General features: G+C 35.4%; 2 protein-coding genes across 3 annotated transcripts; both read left to right on the top strand.

Annotated features, from left to right (window-relative positions):
* Positions 1-7982: 7982 nt before the first annotated feature.
* LOC123887441 (ABC transporter C family member 8-like) lies at positions 7983-14134 on the top strand. Its single transcript, XM_045936757.1, has 12 exons — positions 7983-8239; positions 8412-10357; positions 10468-10788; positions 10882-10968; positions 11082-11699; positions 11810-11974; positions 12069-12363; positions 12448-12662; positions 12745-13050; positions 13164-13227; positions 13373-13612; positions 13726-14134. Exons 1-12 carry the CDS (start codon positions 8218-8220, stop codon positions 13854-13856), a joined length of 4410 nt encoding a protein of 1469 aa, XP_045792713.1. The 5' UTR covers positions 7983-8217; the 3' UTR covers positions 13857-14134.
* A 127-nt stretch (positions 14135-14261) lies between these two features.
* Positions 14262-19810, top strand: LOC123887444 (N6-adenosine-methyltransferase non-catalytic subunit MTB-like). Of its 2 annotated transcripts, none has more exons than XM_045936762.1 (7): positions 14262-14626; positions 14785-17089; positions 17185-17268; positions 17403-17507; positions 17639-17747; positions 18589-18740; positions 19294-19810. In XM_045936762.1, exons 2-7 carry the CDS (start codon positions 15026-15028, stop codon positions 19726-19728), a joined length of 2949 nt encoding a protein of 982 aa, XP_045792718.1. In that variant the 5' UTR covers positions 14262-14626; positions 14785-15025; the 3' UTR covers positions 19729-19810. The 2 variants fall into 2 exon arrangements, with proteins under 2 accessions (XP_045792718.1, XP_045792716.1); XM_045936760.1 differs by having other exon boundaries at positions 14751-17089.
* Position 19811: the final 1 nt, after the last annotated feature.

Here is a 19811-nt window from a genome sequence, read left to right as displayed (position 1 = left end):
GTTGGCATGTATATGCCTTTATATGTTATTAATTTAAATGTGGTGAATATGTGGTGAATTTGTTCGTAAATTTATCATTTTTTATGTTAAATAATGTTGAGTTTATCATTTTTTACGCTTAATGATGTTAAAGAACTGGTGTTTAACAAAGAATTCAACGATCCCCAATCCATATATAAACACCTCCTCACGCCTAGCATCATTGGGCTTGATGCGTGGATATAAGCGGTGGGTGGCCCGATATCGGAAACGTGAACAGGTGGTCCAGTAGATCGTGGAGAGGCTCTGATACCATCTTAGAATTGGGTATTGGGTCTAACTCATCCTTACAAAACCGGCTTGTAAGATGAGAATTGTCTCTTATTTATAAATACTTATTCAGGTCATCTCACAGTCAATGTATGAATATTAACACCCTCCTTACCATTTCCTTGTCCACTCCCCTTATCAGTCAAACCTCCGGAACCTGCACTACCCTTTTTTTTTTTTAGGGCAACGTGCACTACCGTTAGTATTAATGTTTTATGTGCATTCATGCAGCTTCTGTGTTGTTTCGTTTATGAAATTATGATCATGAGGATATTCTGGGGATTTGGCTTTTTTTAAAAAATGAATTTTATAGTATTACATAATTTTGTGTAATTTTTATTTAAAAATAAACCTTTTATAAAAGCTTTAAATGAAAATTTGGTTTGAATAGCTGTTCTTAAAATATTATTTTAGGTATTTTATCATTTTATTAATACTTTTTTTATATCATAATTTAAAAAAATCACTTAATTTTGAAGTTATTTCAAATAGATTTTTATAAAAATCTTTTTTGAAATTCAACTTTTTGAAAAAATTGCAATTTTGATTATGTTTTGATCTTCATTAATGTATGTTTATGTTATATATATATATATATATATATATATGATGTCAAAATTAGTATTTCAATTTATGAAAAACGAATATAAAAAAACTTGTAATATTTTAAAAAATAATTTAAAAAAATCTATTTTAAAAAAAAAACAAAAAAAAAATTATTTTTTAAAGCTGAATCAAAAAGACCATCGTTGTTCGTTGGATGGTATAATATAGGCTAAATTAGTTAAATGGTCCCTTAAAGACATTTTAGGTTTCATAATAGTCCCTTAAAGAAAAAAAAGTCTGAATTGGTCCCTTAAAAACATATCTGTTAATCACAATGGTCCCTTCCGTTAGTTTTTAACACAAAATGTATTAGGTGGACTAACATTACACTTGGTGCACCATAGATCTCAATAAATCTCTTAATTTAAACCGTTTGATCTTATTGAAAAACAATAGCCATTGAATTTTGAATGTTCACCATATCTAACGGTGCACCATTACCGAATAATTTTTCTCTCTATTTCTTCATCTTCTTCATTTACCTTGTTCTTCATCTTCCTCATCATGTTCATAAATTCATCAAACAAATCAAGATTTGCAACTTCAACATTTTCAAATTTGCAACAAATTAAAGGTAATGGTATACAAACCAAAACAAAATACTTTTTATTAAAATTTAACATTAGATGTTCATCATTTCTTCGAATTTCTGGGTTTTTCTTACCAAAATAAAATTATGGGTTTAAACCAAAATGAAAAAATCAACTCAACAAGGCAACAATAATAAGAACAACCTCAATTGAAGAGAATAAGAAAGGAACAAGGATTTTGTGTGCCTTGATTCTCTCCTGATTTCAATTGAAGAGGAAGAAGGAATAAGGATTTGGGAATTAGGGGAGATAACATAGTAATTAGGTGTGGGAAATAACAACAACAACAAATCAACATAAGAAGAAGATGAAGGAAATGGTGAAGATGAGATCTGGAAAAAAAAAAAAAAAAATCTTTCCTTTGTTTTTTTTTTTTTGGAAAATAACTTGTCACGTCATCGCAACTTAACGTTTTCAGTGAAAATTAAACGGAAGGGACCATTATGATCGACGAATATATCTTTAAGGGACCAATTTGAACCTTTTTTTCTTTAAGGGACCATTGTGAAACCTAAAATTTCTTTAAGGGACCTTTTAACTAATTTAGCCTATAATATATGTATGTTGGTTAATGGTTGCTGTGTAACTGTGTTGATGAACCTAGTGTGCCTGATATACCGTATAGATACGTATTCCGTATAAAAATTTATTTGAAATAACTTCAAAATCTCATTAATATAACACAAATCAATCACAAATATATAAATTAAGTTTGACCACAATTTATACTTCCCCGTCCTAAATATAAGACATAGTTTGACCATCGTGTGTATGTCAATGTACAATTTTAATCACTAATATATTTAATTATCTATTAGTAAAAATTATAAAAACTTAATATTTTTAAATAATAGTATCAAATACACATTATCAAATAATCACATGATTAATGGTTGAGAAAACAACAATTTTTTTGTCAGACTTTACTTACCTCGCAGCCAAACTTTAGACTACTATGGTCTATTTCCCCTAGGAACAAGATGGTTATAAAAAAAAAATAATCCCATGATTAATGGTTGAGAAAACATTAAAAGAAGTGGGGTCACATGATTAATGGTTGAGATAACATTAAAAGAAGTGGGGTCAGCTGACCCCAATTGGACAATTTTTTTAGGGACAAGTGTGCCTAAAAAAGGTGTAATCATAATCCAGACTTTCATACATTTTTTTTCAGACTTTCGTACATTTTATACTAAAGGGTCTTGTTAACATGTGCCCTTAAGGCACATGTTAAGATATACTAAAATAGAAATTCAACATTTAATGATACAAGAAATTTAATGCTTCAAAAGTCAAAATGCACAAATTAACATTTAATAATTTCTATTTTTGCTTCCTTAACATGTGCCTTAAGGGCACAAGTTAACATTCTCCTATACTAAAACTAGATCTAACCATGCATTGCGCATGGAATAAAAAAGTATTGCCAACATTTTTATACCATAAAAACCTCTTATACTACATTTTATTCTATATTTAATAGTAAAAAGCAATATCTTAAAAAAGTATTGCGCATGAAAGACAATAACTTCAAGAAGAGCAAATACGAAAACGAATAATCACTTGTATATGGTACACATTCATCTAACAAGAACACACCGGTGCAAAACAAAGATTAATTAAAGCACATCTATTTTAGTGTTAGAGAGGGACGGAACCATGAATCTATAAAACGGGTCGGAGTGATTAAATAATAAATATTAAATAAATTATAATAATTATAATAGTACTTAAATATGCTTAATAAAAAATAAAAGATATTTTACATTGTTTATCTAAATTGTACACGATATTGTTCTATATCATAAAATTTATCAATAATTGAATCGTAATAATTAGTTTGCAATTTATTTTCTATCTTATTTCTCAACCTATTTTTCACAATCTTCATATATAGCAAGAAAATAATTTTTCACTTGTAGCAAATAATCAAAATTAACTTAATTGAATTTGGACTTTAATAGTGTATAATATATATTATCAAAATATTTTAAATTAAATTGCTACAATTACTATGTTATGGGTACATGTTTTGCATCAAACAGTCGTTACTAATCTTTTAACACATCTCTCAAATATCAATTTACGTAGTATCTACCAACAAATATATGAAAAGAAAGAAAAAAAATGACGAGAGGGGGGGCCTCAGCCCCTACTTGCCCCCTTATGTCCGTCCCTGGTGTTAGAGTTCAAGATCAGGAGTTAGTCTAGTGGCATCTTTTTGGGTTGGGCCTGATGGTCTTCTTTGATGGTCTAGAGGTTGTTGAGTATGTCTTTCTAAGAATGAGATTAAATTTGAACCTCTACTAGGTGGTGTCTGCTTTTAGTTTTTCATTGGTGTTATGCATATATATGGCGCCTTTGTTTTGTAGTTTATTTTTCCCGGCCTCTGTTCGTCTTGTGCAAAGATCGGTTATTATTAATAATATATTTGCCTTCAAAAAAGTAAAATAATTAAAGATGAATTTTTTAGTACATATCTAATAAGATATGTATTGGATGATAACTATGATAACTCATAAATAGTGTTTATTAATTTTTAGACTTATAAATATTATCCACCTCAACGGTGTATTGGTGCATACACAAATTAAATGTGTACCGGAGTGTTCGCTCAAAAGAAATATGGTTTCGCTTTTTGCGTAACTTTCTTGATGTTTTTTGGATTTCAGATCGTTTGATGGCCACTTGTTGTTGTCGTTGTTTTCGTCGCAGTAAGTTTTGGTTTGTGGATCTGCTTTCGTGTTGATGGTCAAATTCATTTTCCAGTTTCCAAGGGTTCGGGTTCCTTTGGGCTCGTCTCTGTTTCGAATGTTTGTGATGATTCACGCATCACACTTTTTTTGCAATTTGGCTTCGTCTCCGTACGCGGATTCACTTAATTGTGTTCGTGTTGCGTGTTTGTTGCTTGTTGGATCATATATACAACCACTTTTATTGTAGTAGTTTTACTGTTTGTATTACGACACTTTTGTATGGTTTGACTAGGTCATGTTCATGTCCTCCGATATTTGTATCTTCTTAATTTTATTTAACCTACTCTTTTCTTTTGCTTAAAAAAATGCAGTGACATTTTTACAATTACTCCCTCCGGTTACTATTATAAATCAAAAATTATTTTTTTAGGTTCATTAAAAAATTGATGTATCTGATATATATTAGTATGATTAATCGCAAAATAGCTTACCATAATAAATAGGTTTAGTAATTTAAAATGATGCTTATATTTAAAATGATGTTTATATCTAATTGCACTTTGCATATCTTAAATTATAAACCCTTAAACAAAGTCTTAAATTATATTCATATGTTTGTTTTTATTTTTAAGTTGAGTAATAAAAAAATTATTTTTCTATATATAATCTTTGTTTAAAATTTTTTTTTTTAAGAAGCTCTTTGTTTAAAAAATTGATACTATGGAAACAAAATAGTTTTAGAATTTGACCTCATTTTTTAATAAAAAGTACCAAAATTCAACGTAAGTTCATATCGAGGTGAGCGGAATGAGGATACCCGAACATCGTTGGGTATGAGTTTGAAGTTACACTTTTCATACCCGTTGAGAATTGGGACTAGTTTGAGGAAACCCGAATTTTATGACTTTGAATTTGGAAAAGACAAAATCCGCATCCCGCCCCATTACCATACCTATTCCCCACTCACAACATTAAAAGAGAAGAAAGGTAAGAAAAAACAAAAGGGTCTCATCACACGTTATCCACTCACAAATAAAGGTAAGGAAAATATTTTCCCAAATGATACACTCAACATGAAGATCAGTTATAGTATAAACAAATATCCTCCCTAAACACGAGATATATTAATTATTGAATTTCAAATGAGTGATGATATAAACAAACGACCTCTTTGATGAAAAATGTTGAGGGTCCTTATCATCCAGGGGAAAGGTAAGAGCTTGTGGGGCTCCTGCCCATATAATAATATGTATTTTTTTTTAAGTAGTTTAGTGATTAGAAATTTCACCATTAAGATGGATAAGTGAGATGACCGAAGTTCGAACCCCGACCCCCTGCATATATAATGCATTGTCCCTACCAACGAGTTAAGCTCATGGGACACTACACTTTTTCTATTGAACCTAAAAACAATTTGCATATAATTTATTAAGAGTATATATTAATACAATTACAAAATCGCCCTTGCCTTCTTCATCATATTATTATTTGGACTCGATATTATGTTCAGGCGATTGTGGAGTTGCTTAAACTTCTAACCATTTGTTTTTAGGTGGCAATTTTTTTATTTTCTCTGAAATAAAATTTTTCATTGATTAAGTGTGTATGTTTTCTTAGTAGATATTTTAGGTTCTTGAAATGAGACATAGTCGGCGATGTTTTATTTACTAGCCGTTGCAAGGCATTTCAGCCCTATACTTCAATCATAATGGGCTCCCTCTTATTGTAGAGACGAGATTGGCCCATTCAACTTAGACAAACGCAACCCATAGTGAAGGGCGAATCGAGCCCATCTTGTCGTTGGATTCTATGGAAGGAAAAATTTCCTCATAATGATTCTTTGGGGGAGCTGTTGTTAGACAAGGTGAAAAGATTATCGCGGTGGTTGAAGACTAGAAAGAAAATCTTTAATTATGATTGAATATGTGGTGGTTAAATCAATTGTCTTGTTTAGGATTTTGATTTGATTTTCTAGTTGTTGATGTTCTTGCATTTTTTGTTGGACATGAACATGTTGGATGCAGTCTGCAGATAGGTGTGACAACAAATTCATTATTGGCTAATTGCGTGCATGCATCTCATGGATCTTGATCCTTCCTGTTTTGTAGCTGCTCTGGCTCATGCTATTTGCATATTGCTCATGCTATTTGCATAGGATGAATTAAAAGAAGATACATTATGTTCGCCTAAACATGGAAAACAATTAGCATGACAGCAGTTTGGTGAAGATTTCAGCACATAAAATAGTTTCCATGGTAAAATCAACAACTGATACACTTGTATGTGGCGACTAAAACTTTCATAGCAATTTTGATCATTGATAAATCAACAACCGATACACTTGTATGTGTCTTAAAATTGAGTATTGGGTCTAACTCATTCTTACAAAATCGGCTTGTAAAGTGAGGATTGCCTCTAGTATATAAACACTAAGTCAGGCCATCTCTCAACCGATATGGGACTCATAACACACCCCCTCACGCCCGGCACTATTGGGCTTGGTGCGTGGATATAAACGGTAGGTGGCCCGATAGCGGAAACCTGATAACAGGTGGCCCAAAGGATCGTGGAGAGGCTCTGGTACCATGTTAAATAACCGATTATCCCAAAAGCTTAAGTTGTTAGGATAGGGCCACATCAATTGTTTTATATTATTTCTAACACGTTGTTTACGCAAAAATTCGAGATAACACAAGCCTCATCATGCAAATGCCCACTTGGGCTTGAAGCGTGGATAATGCATAGGGTCGCCTACCATATGCTTAAATTCCGCTTTTTAATTAGAAAGTGAGGAGAGCAGAGATCGAACTCTAGACCACTTAGTCATAGAGACTCTGATACCATCTTAAAATTGAGTATTGGGCCCAACTCATCCTTACAAAACCGGCTTGTAAAGTGAGGATTGCCTCTAGCCATCTCTCAACCGATGTGGGACTCATAACAGCGACTAATACCTACTCCCCAATAAAAATCAAGGAGTATGATCATTGATAAATTATATGACCCGCTTCAGAGAGTCAATATGATAGTGCAAAATAATAAACATGAGAGTCAATTAATGCAGAAAGGACTATTTCAGAGTATTTTTATTGCAGAGTAAATTAAGCAATTATTACATGGGAAGCAGACACTTAACAGATTATAGCCTATCATATTCAAGTGAGCATTTGAATTAGACTAAATACACAGGCTGGATGTGCAAGACTTGGCCATCTTGGTAAATACTCCATTTGATGCTCTTGCTCAGTCCATGTGGACTCATCATTGAGTTATTGTGTATAATAAGTATATCATCAAGATGTTTGGAGCTTTTTTAAATAATAATAAATTAAGTCAATGAATATTGATTCAGTTGCTAAGAAGTTGATTCATACTCCACAAAACATATGTTCAACTCATGCTTCTGAGTTCTTCAAAAAACAAACAAAACCCCCGCTTCTGTCGTGAGAATCTCTTCGGTGGACAATTTGTAAGAACTTCTCTCAACGCTCTCTAATCCTTGAGCTAATCCCTGATGAGCCCCAGAATTCAACTCACTTAAACTTTTATTCATTTTTCAAAAAAGAGACATGTTAACAAGTTGATTAAGAGTACTAGTTAATAACACCAAAAGTATAAGCTTTTTATTGAAAAGAACAATTTTTAAACTTTAAAAAAAATTGATTCCACATTTTTCAAGAAAATATTACTACTAGTATATTTATTGGTTTCCTTAACTTGATGGAGTAAAAAACAAAAGGACTAGGTGGGTAGTAAATTAACATTTCCATTAATGATTCTCACATGGAAAAACACAAAAAGCAAGAAAACAAACTACGAGGACATGCCTCAAGACATCATAGATTGCATTGCATCTGCAAGTTAGTTTACCTGATACAATGATAAAATACAGATATACAAATGGACATGTCAATGGCAAGTTATATAGTGCATATAATTTAAACAAACGTGTGCTCAGTGTTATAGGCTTCTATTCTGTAAAAGGAGCACATAACATTGGAACTCATGCTGCATAAATGGCTTCTCTTCTGTCAATGGGTATGTTACTCATACTTAGATCCTTCTTTTCTTTTTTCTACTGCTGGCCTATGAAAACTTGTTCTGTTACATTATGAAATCACTTATCTATGGAATTAAGGTTATTGCTTTTCTGCACCTGTTTGAATCATGCACGTCTCATTGATTGCTGATTGTTTTGATGGAAATGCAGGTGATTTTTCATTGATTTGTCTCAAGGATTTTGATTTAACTTCTTTATGTTCTCTAAGGAGCATAATAGACACTATCAATGTACTTTTTGTCTGTGTCTACTACACGTCTTTGGTAATCGGTTTTATCAGAAAAACTTCTGTATGTAGGAGCCAAACAAGAAGTTGGATTTTCCAACTTGTCTCAATCTGTTGTGCTCTTATTAGCATTACTTTTTTTGCTATTAGCTTGTGGGATCTCATATACAAAACTGGCAACTCTAACGAGCTGAGTTGGTTAGCTTGCATTATAAGAGGATTCATTTGGAATTCATTAACAGTTTCTTTGCTTATTCAGAGAGTCAAATGGATTAAAATACTAAACTCTGTCTGGTGGATATCTTCCTGTGTGTTGGTTTCAGCTCTCAACATTGAAATTCTGTTCAAAGAACATGCCATTGAAACATTTGATATTGTACAGTGGCTTGTGCATTTCCTTCTTCTATACTGTGCCTTAAAAAATATTGGTTACTTAGGAACTCATAATGTCCAAGAATGTATTTATGAGCCAGTATTAGCTCAAAATAATGAAACTAAACAAACAGGACTAGGCCATGCTACCTTTCCCAGCAAGTTGATTTTCTCCTGGGTTAATTCAATACTCAGTTTAGGTTACTCAAAGTCACTAGCTCTAGAAGACATACCCTCCCTTGTTTCCGAAGATGAAGCAGGCACTGCCTATCAAAGCTTTGTGCATGCATGGGAATCCCTTGTAAGGGAGACGACTAATAACAATACAAAGAACTTGGTTCTTTGGTCTGTAGTTAGAACTTACTTAAAAGAAAACATATTAATAGCATTTTATGCATTAATCAGAACTATTTCTGTTGCAGTTTCACCTCTAATACTTTATGCTTTTGTTAACTACTCAAATAGAACTGAGGTAGATCTCAAACAAGGTCTTTCCATAGTTGGTTTTCTGATTCTCACTAAATTGGCTGAGTCGTTGTCTCAAAGACATTGGTTCTTTAACTCAAGGAGGTCAGGAATGAAAATGAGATCAGCTCTGATGGTGGCAATTTATCAAAAACAGCTAAAGCTTTCAAATTTAGCAAGGGAAAGACATTCAACTGGCGAAATTGTGAATTACATTGCAATTGATGCATATAGAATGGGAGAATTTCCATGGTGGTTTCATATAACATGGACTTGTGTATTGCAACTTGTTTTGTCAATTGCTATTCTTTTTGGTGTTGTAGGTATTGGTGCTCTTCCTGGTTTAGTGCCCCTTCTCATCTGTGGACTTCTCAATGTACCACTTGCAAGGATGCTACAAAATTGTCAGCTACAGTTTATGATTGCACAAGATGAACGTCTCAGATCAACTTCAGAGATTCTTAATAGTATGAAAATAATTAAGTTACAATCTTGGGAAGAAAAGTTCAAGAACGTAGTTGAGTCCCTACGAGATAAAGAATTCAAATGGCTGTCTAAGACACAGTTCCTGAAAGCTTTTGGAACATTTCTTTATTGGCTGTCTCCTACAGTTATTCCTGCTGTTGTCTTCCTTGGATGCGCTTATTTCAACAGTGCACCATTGAATGCTGAAACCATTTTTACAGTTCTTACAGCATTGAGGAACATGGGAGATCCTGTTCTTATGATCCCAGAGGCCCTATCTGTTATGATTCAGGTTAAGGTTTCCTTTGATCGCATCAACACATTTATGCTCGCTGAAGAGCTAAATAATGATGATAATGGAAGAAACATAAAGCAATGTTCAGTCAATGCTATGGCAATTCAAGCTGGCAACTTCATTTGGGATCATGAATCTGTGTCCCCCACTTTAAAAGATATGAATTTAGAGATAAAATGGGGACAAAAAATAGCAGTTTGTGGACCAGTTGGAGCCGGAAAATCATCTCTTCTGTATGCAATACTTGGAGAGATTCCTAAGATTTCAGGAACTGTAAGTTATAAACCCAACAAATTTTGTGGTTTTTGAAAGCCAAATTCATATTCATGAACATTGCATCTTATATATTACCTCCCTTGATATTTCACTATAATGGAAAACAGGTTTATGTAGGCAGCACACTAGCCTATGTATCTCAATCTTCTTGGATACAAAGTGGAACAGTTCAAGATAATATACTCTTCGGCAAGCCAATGGACAAAGAAAGATATGAGAATGCTGTTAAAGTATGTGCGTTAGATAAGGATATTGGTGATTTTAGCTATGGTGATCTTACAGAAATAGGTCAGAGAGGGATTAACATAAGTGGAGGACAAAAGCAAAGGATTCAACTAGCTAGAGCAGTCTACAACGATGCTGATATCTATCTCCTCGATGACCCTTTCAGTGCAGTTGATGCGCACACTGCTGCTATTCTGTTCAATGTAAGAGATATCACTTTTATCTTGTTAATTATTATAATAAAAATATTGTCCATGTTTTGGTGTATCAAACTAATTGCATCTATAAAATTACAGGACTGTGTCATGACTGCTCTAAGAGAGAAAACAGTCATTCTTGTGACGCATCAAGTAGAGTTTCTCTCGGAAGTTGATACAATATTGGTAAATTGAGAAGTTCTTATATGAGAAACACTTAACAAAGTTGTATATCCATTATCCAAACATCTCCTATATAATTAGGATTTGAATGTAATTAACATGAATTCTAATTCTAGGTAATGGAGGATGGAAAAGTTATTCAATCAGGTACTTATGAGAATCTCCTGACAGCTGGGACAGCCTTTGAACAACTTGTGAATGCCCATAAAGATGCAGTTACCGAGCTAAATCAAGATAATGAAAATAAAAGAGGTTCTGGAAATGATGTTTATGCTAATCCACAAGACTCTCATCCTTTATATCTCACTAAAAAGCAGACTGATGGGGAGATTTCTACCAAGGATCAACTTGAGGTACAACTCACAAAAGAGGAAGAAAAAGATATTGGTGATGTTGGCTGGAAGCCATTTTGGGATTATATCTCTTATTCCAGGATGTCATACATGTTGTGTTTTATCTTGTTAGCACAATCTGCTTTTATGGCTTTGCAGACTGCATCATCCTTTTGGCTTGCATTTGCCATTGAAATTCCAAAAGTAACTAGTGCCACCTTGATTGGAGTTTATTCATTAATTTCTTTTTCTAGCATTGTGTTTGTATATCTAAGGTCTTACTTAAATGCGCATCTCGGATTAAAAGCTTCTACGGCCTTCTTCTCAAGCTTCACTACATCTATCTTCAATTCCCCGATGATGTTCTTTGATTCAACCCCTGTAGGAAGGATTTTAACCAGAGTAAGATTTATTCATTTCCCTAATAGGAAAGAATCTATATATCTTTGTTCTATTCATTCATCACTATCTTATCATCCCCCAGATTTATATCAATATTATCTCTCTTGCAGGCTTCATCAGATTTAAGTATTTTGGACTTTGATATTCCTCATTCCATCCTCTTTGCATTATCTGTAGCAATTGAAATTCTGGTAATAATTTGCATAATGGTTTCAGTCACATGGCAAGTTCTCATTGTTGCTGTTCCTGCAATGGTGGCATCAATATTCATTCAGGTTTATTATCCACTTTACAATTTTTCTTGATTTCATGTTCTCTTTCCCTGGTAATATCATTAACTTAAGAACTTATTAATCTCTTTCCTAAAAGCAATATTATCAAGCAACTGCAAGGGAACTAATGCGGATCAATGGAACAACTAAAGCTCCAGTCGTGAATTTTGCAACTGAGACATCACTTGGAGTGGTTACTTTAAGAGCATTCAACATGGTAGACAGATTTTTCAAAAACTACTTAAAACTTGTGGACACAGATGCTTCATTGTTCTTTCATTCTAATGTGGCAATGGAATGGGTAGTTCTAAGGGTTGAAGCAATTCAAAATTTGACTGTCATCACTGCAGCTTTGTTGCTTGTTCTACTTCCTCGTGGATATGTGTCCCCAGGTAATAATATTGCATAAAAGGTCGACTACGATGACATGATTTCGCCAATACAACTCTCAGCAATTCTCTCGTTCTTGAATGCAGGACTTGTGGGATTGTCTCTTTATTATGCTTTTATTTTGACAACAGCCCAAATATTTTGGACTCGATGGTTTTCCAACTTATCAAACCACATTATCTCTGTTGAAAGAATCACTCAATTCATTCACATTCCAGTCGAGCCTCCTGCCATTGTGGAGGATAACCGACCACCGTCTTCATGGCCTTCCAAGGGTAGGATTGATGTTCAAAGCTTAGAGGTAACATTGCATCTATATCTTTGTGTTTCACTCTACTTTCAATATTTTCCTATAATTTCTGTTTTTTGTACATTGGTTTCAGATTAGATATTGTCCTAATGCTCCATTAGTCCTTAAGGGAATCACTTGTACATTTCAAGAAGGAAGTAGGGTGGGAGTTGTGGGAAGGACTGGAAGTGGAAAAAGTACACTTATAAGTGCTTTGTTTCGCTTAGTTGAGCCTTCAAGAGGTGACATTCTCATAGACGGGATTAATATATGCTCAATCGGGTTGAAAGATCTGAGAACAAAGCTAAGCATCATTCCTCAAGAACCAACACTTTTCAAGGGCAACATTAGGACAAACTTGGACCCTCTTGGCCTGTACTCGGATGATGAAATATGGAAGGTGAATAAACTAGAACCACATGGTAGAAAAACGCGTACCTACAAAATGTGGTTGAATTTTATACGAGTCATTCAATAAGAACCGATTTGACTAGGTGTGATTTGTATATTTAGGCTTTGGAGAAATGTCACTTAAAGGAAACCATCAGCAGGCTACCGAGTCTCTTGGACTCTTCTGGTAATTCTCTTGCACCATGTTTTACTCTTCAAAGAAAATATATAATCATTAAATCTACACATTATCCTTTCGAAAGTTCTGTATTTCCATCCTATGGTTTGGCAACCCATAAGCTATTGAAGTCTAATTCTGACAACTTTTGCAGTGAGTGATGAAGGTGGAAATTGGAGCTTAGGACAGCGGCAACTGTTTTGTCTTGGAAGGGTACTACTTAAGAGGAACAGAATTCTAGTTCTGGATGAAGCGACAGCATCCATTGATTCTGCCACAGATGCCATTCTACAAAGAGTAATTAGACAAGAATTTGCAGAATGCACAGTTATAACCGTTGCTCACAGAATTCCAACTGTAATAGACAGTGACATGGTCATGGTCCTATCTCATGGTATGTTGATTCCTTATTCCTTTTTACTTTCCTTTTTCAATATATATGATACTACCTTTGTTTTCTAATACTAGTATTATTTGTTGTCTCGTGATTTTGGCTGGTTACTAAAGGGAAACTGGTGGAATATGACGAGCCTTCAAAGCTAATGAACACCAACTCTTCATTCTCTAAGTTGGTAGCTGAATATTGGTCTAGCTGCACCAAGAATTCCTTCACAAACATAAGCAAACAGCAACTATGATGAATACTGACATGTAGTATGTGATGGTTTAGGAGATCACTGATAATTGTGAAATTTAATTCCTAGACACTATCACTGTGAAGATTTTTTACACCGACAATCCATTGTAATTATGTCAGATCATTAAATCGTTTGACTTTTTATTTTGTCAGTAAACAAAGAGACAAACACCACTGAAACTCATACACAACTACGAGGTTATGAGTTCAAACACGGTGAAGGCGTCCAAGTCCAACCTAGTAATATCGGCATTGCCAATTGAGCTACGACTTATGGACTAAATCGTTTGACATTAATCATAACTACTACTAAAATGACACTATATCAAAATTAAACTTAATAACTAAATAAATAAATAAAAAATGATATGCATATAATAATCCAAAATGCATTGCAATAATGAATGAAATAACAAAAAAATTCAGAGCTTCTTTACCTCTAGAATGTGTGTTTGAACCAGCGGATGTGATGTTCCACTAGATTTCATGTTTGAACCGATCCGAACCGATCAATTTTAAACCGAGCCAGTTTATGAAAAATAGAACCAGACCGTTTTTATGAAAACGGTTCGGTTCACTGATTTTATTTGTTAGACCGTGAACCGAACCAGAGAAACTGAGAATCAAAATCATAAACTGAAACCGCCACTCACCACCATAATCGGAGCTATCACTATAATCGCGTTCTCACAGAATCGCGTTAACGGAAATCGCGTTAACGGAAATCGCGTTTTCGACATTCTTTGACGGAAACTCCATTCTCCTTCCCTGGTAAGCCTTCATCTCAATTTCAATCAAGATAATTATTTTCATTTGTATTCATCAATATTGAAAATTTACTGAATGAGTAGTTTCTGTGAATTCAATAGCGCCATCAATCAATAAACGCATTTAGGTTTAATTTTCGATATGGATTCGGTCGAAAACAGGGACGAAGGGGATTTGGAGTTCAATGATAAGAGGAAACAGAGGTCAAGGAAGCATGTGAACGGTGATGATGAAGGTGAAGGTTCAGATGGAAGCGGAAAAAGGAAGCGTTCTGGAAAAGGGGACGGGGAAAGGGACGATTACGATTCGTGGTTGAAGGCGGCGAAAAAGAGACAAGAAAAGAACACATTGGAGAATTTGAGTAGTTTTTATGAGGATGGTGAGTTGGAAGGTGGGGATAAGATGGGAAGGAATGCTCACAGAAGGAGTGGTGGTAGTAAAGAGGATTTTAGGTATTCGGAAAAGATTGAAAGCGGAAGAGAATCGAGAGATAATAAGAGTCGTGGGTCTTCTGAACAGGTTAAGAGTTCTAGAAGGAAGCGGGATGAAGTTGACATTATTAGTGTGAAGAAAGGGCAGGATAGTGTTTCTGAGAAAGGTGATTTGAAGAGTGGTAAGGTTTCTGAAGCTAAGAGGAGTGAGTCGAGGGAAAGGAGTGAACCTAGGGAGAGTAGAGTTTCGGGTAGTGATAATAAGGTTGTTAAATCGGGTAGTAAAGAAGATAGAAGAAGTGATTCTGAGATAGGTAAGAGTAAAGGGAAGTTGGAAACGCTGGATGATAGGGTTGAGAAGCCCAAGCGTCATAGAACGCCGACTGGTTTTGATGTGACTGAAACTTTGGAGAATCCGGGAAATGCAGATGAGGATGTCAGTGTGCGGGTTAGGGATAAGAGTGTTAGAGAAACCGGGAGCTCGGCAAGATCTTGGACACCTGAGAAGAGTGGAAAGCGTCATCAAGATTCGGAGATGGATCATGAAAGAAGTGATAGTTTTAAAAGAAAGGAAATTGAGAATGATGGTTATAAAGATGATAGGTCCAAAGGAAAAGATGATACTTGGAGTGATAGGAGGAAAGATCGGGAAAGTTCTAAAGAGAATTGGAAAAGGAGGCAGCAGAATAATAATGACAGAGATTCAAAGAATGAGGATGGTGCTTTTGATCACAACAGAGAGTGGGAGTTGCCCAGACACAGTTATGATAGGATGGACAACGAAAGGCCTCACGGTCGGTTAGGTGGTAGAAAAGATGGGCTTAGGGCTGTGAAAACTACAACCAAATTTGGAATTTCAAATGATAATTATGACGTGATAGAGATCCAGCCAAAGTTCGTTGATTATGGAAAGGCAGATTCTGTATCCAACCTTAGCAAGAGAACTGAAGCAAATCAACAGTACAATGCTAAATCAGGTGGTAATCGTGAAGACTGGACACATCATCAAGAAGAAAGAGCAAGAAAGAGTGATTTATCTGGTTCTGGGACACCTAGTGAAGATCAGAAAGAGAGATATGCTGATGATGACTATGATTTTAATGGGGACAGAGGAAGAGGTCAGAAAAATGTCGCAAATACTCGCAGTACCGGTGGTTCACAGTCACAGTATGGAAACCCAGATTCTGGATCCTTTAACAGAGGTGGTCCACAAGGAATAATAGGGAACAGGGTTGGTAGAGGAGGAAGGATTAGGCCTCCTGGGAGAGACAACCAGCAGGTTGGAATGCCATTGCCAATGATGGGATCACCTTATGGTCCTCTTGCCATGCCTCCGCCTGGGCCAATGCAGCATGGTATGTCACCTGGCCCTCCAATTTCCCCAGGAGTCTTCATGTCACCATTCAACCCATCTGTTTGGTCTGGACCTCGAGGCGTTGACATGAGTATAATGGGTGTTCCACCCGCAGGGTCTCCTGTGCCTCCAGGTCCAAGATTTAATGCTGCTAATATGGGGAACCCACCAAATCCTGCAATGTATTTTAACCAATCAGGCCATGGAAGGGGGATTCCCCCAAGCATTTCTAGTCCTGGTTTCAATCATACAGGACCAATGGGTAGAGGAACACCACCTGATAAAATTCCAGGGGGATGGGCTCCACCTAAAAGTAGTGGAAGTATGGGTAAAGCTCCTTCCAGAGGTGAGCAGAATGATTATTCTCAAAACTTTGTTGACACTGGTATGCGGCCTCAGAATTTCATCAGGGAGCTTGAGCTGACGAATGTTGTAGAGGACTATCCTAAGCTTAGGGAGCTTATACAGAAAAAGGATGAAATTGTGGAAAAAGCTGCAACCGCTCCCATGTATTACAAGTGTAATCTAAAGGAGTTTGAACTGGCTCCGGAGTTCTTTGGGACCAAGTTTGATGTCATTCTTGTGGATCCTCCATGGGAGGAGTATGTGCACCGAGCGCCTGGTGTTGCTGAACACACGGAGTGTTGGACATTTGAAGAAATAATGAACCTCAAGATTGAGGTAAGCTATTATTATGTTTTCACAGTACTTCATTTTGTCGGTCTTCTTATTATCTTTTGAATTTGATATCTTACTTGTTTTGTCCTTTTCTTAAGGCTATAGCAGATACTCCTTCTTTCATCTTCCTTTGGGTGGGTGATGGTGTAGGTCTTGAACAAGGCCGACAATGTCTAAAGAAGGTACACTATCTTAGATGTTGCATATGTTAATGGCATTTGACTTTAATCATTGGTTATGGTTCTTATATCCTGTTTATTGTACTACTAAATCTCTATATATTTTGTTTTTCTTAATTGGGACTGGGTTTCTACAGTGGGGATTTCGTAGGTGTGAAGATATATGTTGGGTGAAGACAAATAAAAGTACTGCAACTCCAGGGCTGCGGCATGATTCACATACTTTATTCCAACATTCAAAGGTTAGTTAAAATTTATATTTTGTAGTTGTACGCGCGCAGACCATAGCTTCATTTCAACATTTGAGATAGTTGTTTTGATGTCAAACATAGTCTTACTCTTACCTAAACTGTTTGGTTTTGTTGTGGTGAAGGAACACTGCTTGATGGGCATAAAAGGAACAGTTCGTCGAAGTACTGATGGCCATATTATTCATGCCAACATTGACACGGATGTAATTATTGCTGAAGAACCTCCTTATGGTTAGTTTTTCAATTGTGCCTATAAAATTGACGCCTCATATTATTAAACCACGTTGGGCAATATTCTCTCCCTTTTTCCTCAATAGATGCTATTTCAAAATAAGTAGAAGCTGCAAAGCAACAAAATAAATATTGCAGTTCAAAATGTGTTAGGTTCAATAATTAAAGCAGAGAATACTGGTTGTATTGTCTATTACTGTTTTGATATGGTTTATAGACAGCACAGGTTTCCTCATAACAAGAAGCCTCTTCGTTCCACTAAACTAACTAAACAATTTGTAATCTCTATTCTAATATCTCTTATGCAACACACACCTTATTAATACCAAACAGTAACTTCCATATGTAAAAACATAATTGTCTCGTAGTTCTTTGACTTATGGACATCTTAGGTAATTAGATAGATAGCTCACCTCAAGCAACTGTGTTTTCATGTTCTTCGCTAGGCACTTTTTCATTGATCATGCTTTTTATGGTGCTTTGGACAGAGAGCCACATAGTCTTGGCAAGTAGGAGAGCGCTTTACGTATGAAATTCGATAGATAGGTCACTACAAGCAACTGTGATTTCATGTTCTTTCCTAGGCAATTTTCATAAATCTTGTTTTCCTTGATCCTTAATACAGAACAGAGACACCTTGTCTTGGCAAGGGTGCAAGCACCTCACTTAGCTTAATAAATTAAGAAGTCACATACTTCAACTGGAAAACCAAAATTGTGTAAAAGCTGTTTATGATAAAATGCTTTTTTTTTAATACATGCCTTAATGATTGCAATGTTTTTTCATGGAAGAATAAAATGAGCTCCTCTTTAATTTCTTGCTCAATGCTCATATCCTGCAGGTTCAACACAAAAGCCTGAAGATATGTATCGGATTATTGAACACTTTGCCCTTGGAAAGAGGAGACTTGAACTATTTGGTGAAGACCACAATATCCGACCCGGCTGGCTGACTCTTGGTAAAGAACTGTCGTCTTCAGATTTTAATAAGGAGGTAAGGGATTTGAATGCTTATATGCCAGCATGACATCTGAAGTGGGGTTTTCCTATCTACCTTTTTTTAGTTCTTTAGAAGTTGGGTAAAATCTGCAGCATCTTATCTTTTCCAGTAGGATGTTATGACCCACTATATTCTGAAAACAGTTTTCTCATAGTTATAGAAAATAAACTGAGCAGTTACTTATCCATTATGAATTGATCATTTTGAGCGGTGGCTGTAAATTCTTGAAATATTGGTAGATGGTAGATGTCGTACAGTAGGCTAAAATTCAGACTTAAAACATACATCTAGCCTCTCTTGTGAAAGTTTCTTGGTCTAATATAGAAGTTTTTGAAGCTTATCTCACTCATTTGTTCATACACAAATATGAAATAATGCATTTTTATCTTTCTTTCCTCCAACTTGATTTTTTTCTCTTCTTTTCATCTTGTTTAGATAGGCACCTGCAGAGTTAGTGCTCATTATTATATCTTCGTTGCTTAATGCTGATTATCTTACTATTTCTCTGGGTTGATTAATCACATTGATTGGATTTGGATAAATTCAGGCATATGTCAAGAACTTTAGTGACAAGGATGGGAAAGTTTGGTTAGGTGGTGGTGGAAGAAATCCACCTCCAGAGGCACCTCATCTGGTGGTGACTACTCCTGATATAGAGGCTCTTAGGCCAAAGTCCCCAATGAAGAACCAGCAACAAATGCAGCAGCAACAGCAATCAGTAACCATTTCTTTGACGTCAGGTAGCGGATCAAACAGAAGGCCCATTGGGAATTCACCGCAGAATCCAACTGCAGTCGGTCTCAACCAAGAAGCTTCTAGCTCAAACCCTTCTACACCAGCTCCTTGGGCTTCTTCACCTAGGGAGAGCTTCAAGGGACGCGAAGGCTCCGTATTGCCTTCAGATGATATGTATGGGTTTAATGGACCAGTACCAGCAGGCTATGTAGATTTTGAATCATTTAGACAAATGAATATGTTGTAGCATAACTTTGAGGATAAAATTGTACAGTATTGTATAACTTTTCCCCCTGCCAATATAAATGGGAAGAAAAATATTGGCAATAT

This window comes from Trifolium pratense, linkage group LG5 (assembly GCF_020283565.1).
Source record: "Trifolium pratense cultivar HEN17-A07 linkage group LG5, ARS_RC_1.1, whole genome shotgun sequence".
Taxonomy (NCBI): Eukaryota; Viridiplantae; Streptophyta; class Magnoliopsida; order Fabales; family Fabaceae; genus Trifolium; species Trifolium pratense.
This window is presented reverse-complemented; position numbering and strand designations above follow the sequence as displayed.

Bases quoted from the DNA above. Each gene is read 5' to 3' on its own strand.
- LOC123887441 (XM_045936757.1), top strand. From the start codon at position 8,218: ATGGCTTCTCTTCTGTCAATGG. The intron at 8,240-8,411 runs GTATGTTACTCA...ATGGAAATGCAG, and splicing joins GGCTTCTCTTCTGTCAATGG to GTGATTTTTCATTGATTTGT. The intron at 10,969-11,081 runs GTAAATTGAGAA...TTCTAATTCTAG, and splicing joins CGGAAGTTGATACAATATTG to GTAATGGAGGATGGAAAAGT.
- LOC123887444 (XM_045936760.1), top strand. From the start codon at position 14,765: ATGGATTCGGTCGAAAACAGGGACGAAGGGGATTTGGAGTTCAATGAT. The intron at 17,269-17,402 runs GTACACTATCTT...GGGTTTCTACAG, and splicing joins GCCGACAATGTCTAAAGAAG to TGGGGATTTCGTAGGTGTGA. The intron at 17,508-17,638 runs GTTAGTTAAAAT...GTTGTGGTGAAG, and splicing joins CTTTATTCCAACATTCAAAG to GAACACTGCTTGATGGGCAT.